The sequence below is a fragment of the Glandiceps talaboti genome, chromosome 1 (assembly GCF_964340395.1).
Source record: "Glandiceps talaboti chromosome 1, keGlaTala1.1, whole genome shotgun sequence".
NCBI classification, from domain to species: Eukaryota; Metazoa; Hemichordata; class Enteropneusta; family Spengelidae; genus Glandiceps; species Glandiceps talaboti.
The window spans coordinates 2317501-2321623 of record NC_135549.1 but is presented as its reverse complement, the minus strand read 5'-3'; the positions used below and the strand labels follow the sequence as shown (position 1 = coordinate 2321623).

At 37.6% G+C, this 4123-nt stretch overlaps 1 protein-coding gene across 2 annotated transcripts in view; it reads right to left on the bottom strand.

Annotated features, from left to right (window-relative positions):
- Nucleotides 1–257: 257 nt before the first annotated feature.
- Nucleotides 258–4123, bottom strand: part of LOC144439520 (putative protein-lysine deacylase ABHD14B) — an 8253-nt gene continuing 4387 nt past the window's right edge. For both annotated transcript variants that reach the window (XM_078128829.1, XM_078128821.1), the window contains exons 2-4: nt 3269–3757; nt 1931–2157; nt 258–1554 (exon numbers count right to left, since the gene is read on the bottom strand). In XM_078128829.1, the coding sequence (XP_077984955.1) occupies nt 1369–1554; nt 1931–2157; nt 3269–3743 (888 nt within the window). In that variant the 5' untranslated portion in view covers nt 3744–3757 and the 3' untranslated portion in view covers nt 258–1368. The remainder of the gene's footprint in view (nt 1555–1930; nt 2158–3268; nt 3758–4123) is intronic.

The following is a 4123-nucleotide window of genomic DNA, read 5'->3' as shown; positions in this document are numbered from 1 at the left end:
GGCTCAGACCACTATTCTCTATAGAGGTCTGAGCCTTAGGTCATCCGGGGAAGCAAATTTAAATTTACAGGGAAATCTCGTCAAGATTCAGATCACCTCACCCACACTGCAGTACAAATGTGTGTCTCGTGACTATATATTCATCTTTGTCATCATCAAATGTGGTGGCAGCGATGGAAGCGAGTCCTTATTGTGGGACCCGAGTCCCTTTTCGCGCGTGGCAGCATTTTAACCCAAATTTTTTCTTGTTGAAATAAATGAACGTGGGGGTGGGGGAAGGTCATGTTTTAGACACTCTTTTAGAAAACGGAATAGGGCAAGGGTTACATTTTACGCAACAGACCGGGCTTGATTCCCCTCCTCTCCTTGAAATTACTGAAAACTCCCAAACTCAAACTGAGATATTAAGGGTTTTAATCACTTTTCTTTACTTTTTTCTTCATCAAACAATCTACTCACTAATTCTATCAATTTTTATGGTCTTACAGGAATCAAAATATGAAACGAAAAATGTCGCCCGAATGAACCACCTTGTACTCTCTTATCAATTTTAATTAGCCGGTTTGTCAATAACAATAAACAAATTAAAAAGATACCACGGAGATGATGAAAAAGAAAACAAAAAGAAATAGAAAAATTAACAAAAAATCACACTTTATACACACTTCGAGGCATGTTGAATTTTCAAGAATCATGCGAGAGAGAGGAGCGATCTGGTCTCAGCTACTCGTAATGTACATTACGTATGTATCCACAGATACTGACAAATAGTGCTATAAATGTTTGATTTCTTTGTGAGATAGTTATAAACATTAAACTAAGTGGGCCAAGGTTATTCGATGAGACAGTTATCAAACAATAAACTAAGTGGGTCAAGGTTATTCCTGCCACTAAAGGCTTGCAGGGAAATATTCCACTGGTGTCAGGTCGGAGGCGATAACATAACTTTTTCCGCAGTTAATTATCAGGTACGATTTTTTCCCCTCTGTGTTTCTTATTCAGTTCAGTAGTGTTTGATGATCAGAACTAAATTTAATCCATTAGACTAGAAGGATTTTTTTCAGACTGTTTTAAGTTTGCATTGCATTCGTTTACCCTTTGACATTTAACCTTTAACCTCCGACGTCGACCCCCCCCAGTCCTAAACAACGACTGTATGTGACGCACACTCCAAAATTGTGTGACTTTTTAGATATTGCGAATCCAAAGAGTTCAAAGTTCATCACAGATGTAAAGACAAAAATACAATCAGCTATTCATTTTCTACTAAAACGTGCCATTTTTTTCAGTTTCTTTTACAGAGATGTGCTAATGTTATGTGCTAACACTAGTTTTAAGTTAGCTTAAAATAGATGTAAGATAGTCTAGCTATTTTGGTATATGTGATAAGAAGTTATAGAGCAGTTGATGGAATCTATCTGGTAAGTCCATGTAAGCAGCATGGTTGGCATTTTTCATTTTATGTAACTGAATATTTGGCATATTCTTCAAATGTTCGTACGACGTGTCTCCTAAGTCTTTGTCGAGCTCACCGTAGACGATCATAGTTGGTACCTGTGTGTTCAGAGAATAAAACAAACTTTAAATAGCCAGAAATACGACAATATTATTCCTCTATCATGCATTTCATGATTTGTTAAACCCACTCTCTAAATAAGATCAACAGAGAGCGCCGATTCAGACATCTTGTTGTTTCTCAGACCACTATATAGAAAATAGTGGTTGGCCTATTGTTAGTTGAGCTGTAGTTGTGGACATGGGAAACTCCTCGGTTAGCACAACAGCGCAGCCACGGGTAAGAAAGAGAACGGACACTAAATCCCACTGTCAGGCACATGATTTGCAAGAGGAAAATGTAATAATGAATTCTGTCCATAGATCATAGTTGGAATCACAATTATTATCAGCACATTGCAAAATATAGACTCACATTAGTTGCTGCATACACCTCAGCTGTATAGTTGCCAGTGCCAACTGGTGATACAGGTACAAAACCCCTGATTAGATCGGAATGTTTCAATACCAATGGAAGACCGTAAAGTCCGCTTATTGAAGGACTAATTACGACGGGTCTGATTAGTTTCAATTTTGCTAATAAGTCCACCATGACATCTCCAGCATCACCCTGTAGTTGAACGTCTCTTGAGTTTACATAACCTACAGATGAAAGTATGAGTATTATTCATATATTTATCTCTCATCTCTCTCTCTCTCTCTCTCTCTCTCTCTCTCTCTCTCTCTCTCTCTCTCTCTCTCTCTCTCTCTCTCTCTCTCCCTCTCTCTCTCTCTCTCTCTATCTATCTTTCTATCCCCTCCCTCCATCTCTGTCTGTCTGTCTGTCTGTCTGTCTGTCTGTCTGTCTGTCTGTCTGTATGTATGTATGTATGTATCTATCTATCTATCTATCTATCTATCTATCTATCTATCTATCTATCACCCTCTTTCTGCTACTCAAAGTCAACCACGGTTAACGTTATTGCTTCATATAACTGAGGTTTGTGGAACAGGTTGATTGACAGTGTGAATAAAACGTTTTATTATAGCTATGACGTACATGAACAGTTTGTTTTCACCACTGATAGCTATGACATACATGAACAGTTTGTTTTCACCATTATAGCTATGACGTACATGAACAGTTTGTTTTCACCACTGATAGCTATGACGTACATGAACAGTTTGTTTTCACCATTGATGATGTAAGTAGAATTTAGTAGGTGAATGCAGCTGTTTTTAGTCTTTTAGTATTGTAATGTACAAGAGGTATAGTAGATTCCCCTCATCCGGTATACAATGCGTATGGCATGGCGAACAATTTTGTTACTAGAGGCTCGTGAAATCACCGCAGAATAATATGGCTCATGAAATCACAATGGAATAATATGGTTCATACGAGTAGTAGATATACACCGATCTGTCTCACTGTAATTAAAACCTAAAACCCTAGACAGATAAAAATTTAATTTCAAGAGATTAATTTATAATTCTACAGCTTAACTCCAGGGTCTGATCTACAAACTACGTTTTAGACAATGTCATGTTATGGCTCAGACCACTCTAGCGAATTCTTTTAGTGGTCTTAGACTTAGGTGAAGGTTTAATATGACTGGTTAAATGTTTAAATTTGTCTCGAACGTCCAGCTTCTCTAGCTCCCCTCCCCATCCCGCCATATGTTTGAAATGTAATACTTGATATGAATACTAATAAATACATTTAAAATAAATATTCTAAATCTTTTAGGCTAAAAGAGTAAAAGTTGGTATATACCTGGTAGATCGACAGCTACCGCTCTGTACCCAAATTTTGCAAGTTGGTGAAGAGTTCCTAGTTCTAACCACGTGTGTGACGAGTATAAAGCTCCGTGCAGTAACAGCACGCTTCCTTCTATTTTTCCCTCACCAGCTTTACTTTCATCCAGCGCTTCTCGAAAATATATTGGCCCACTTAATCCGTTGAGGGCTATGGTTGATTCCCGAATGCCAATAGTTGAGTAGTCATTCCCAACTTTCATTTCTTGTGGGACTTCTTCAATATTACGTTCTTTCCAGTCCAATGGTGGCTCCGTTTTCGTAATATTACTTTCAAATTGTTCAATATGCAAAGAACTAGTGTTTGAGAGGAGAAGCGTAGTGTCGCTTGCTGCAGTGTGGGAAAAGATAAGCTTCATAAACATAAGTAATAAAGTAAATGTCAATGAAAGGAGTAGAGTCACAGCTTTGTAATTAATCCGTATCGGTTGCATCTTCAGCCGGGTTGCTGAAATAGACATAACAAACCAATAATTAAATAAAGGAAATACACGGAAATTAACACGCACTGTAATGATATTCTAATACAGTGCAGTAGAAACAGGCCTCTGCTGGAAAAGATGACATATATGGACTTGATGATTTTAACCTTCCTACCGTACCGATAATCAACATGATTACTGTCTGATTCTACATACCAATATTGCTGCACTTTTGTTCATTTTACAATGTTGAAATTATTGTTATTGTCTTGGCTTTCTTCGTTCTCGTCACATATGCTTAAAAGGCCCAGTTCGGATGATGATTAAAACTTAAGTGTAACAAGAAGTTACCTGACAACTATAGAGTCTGACAAAAAGTTGGTCAGAATATG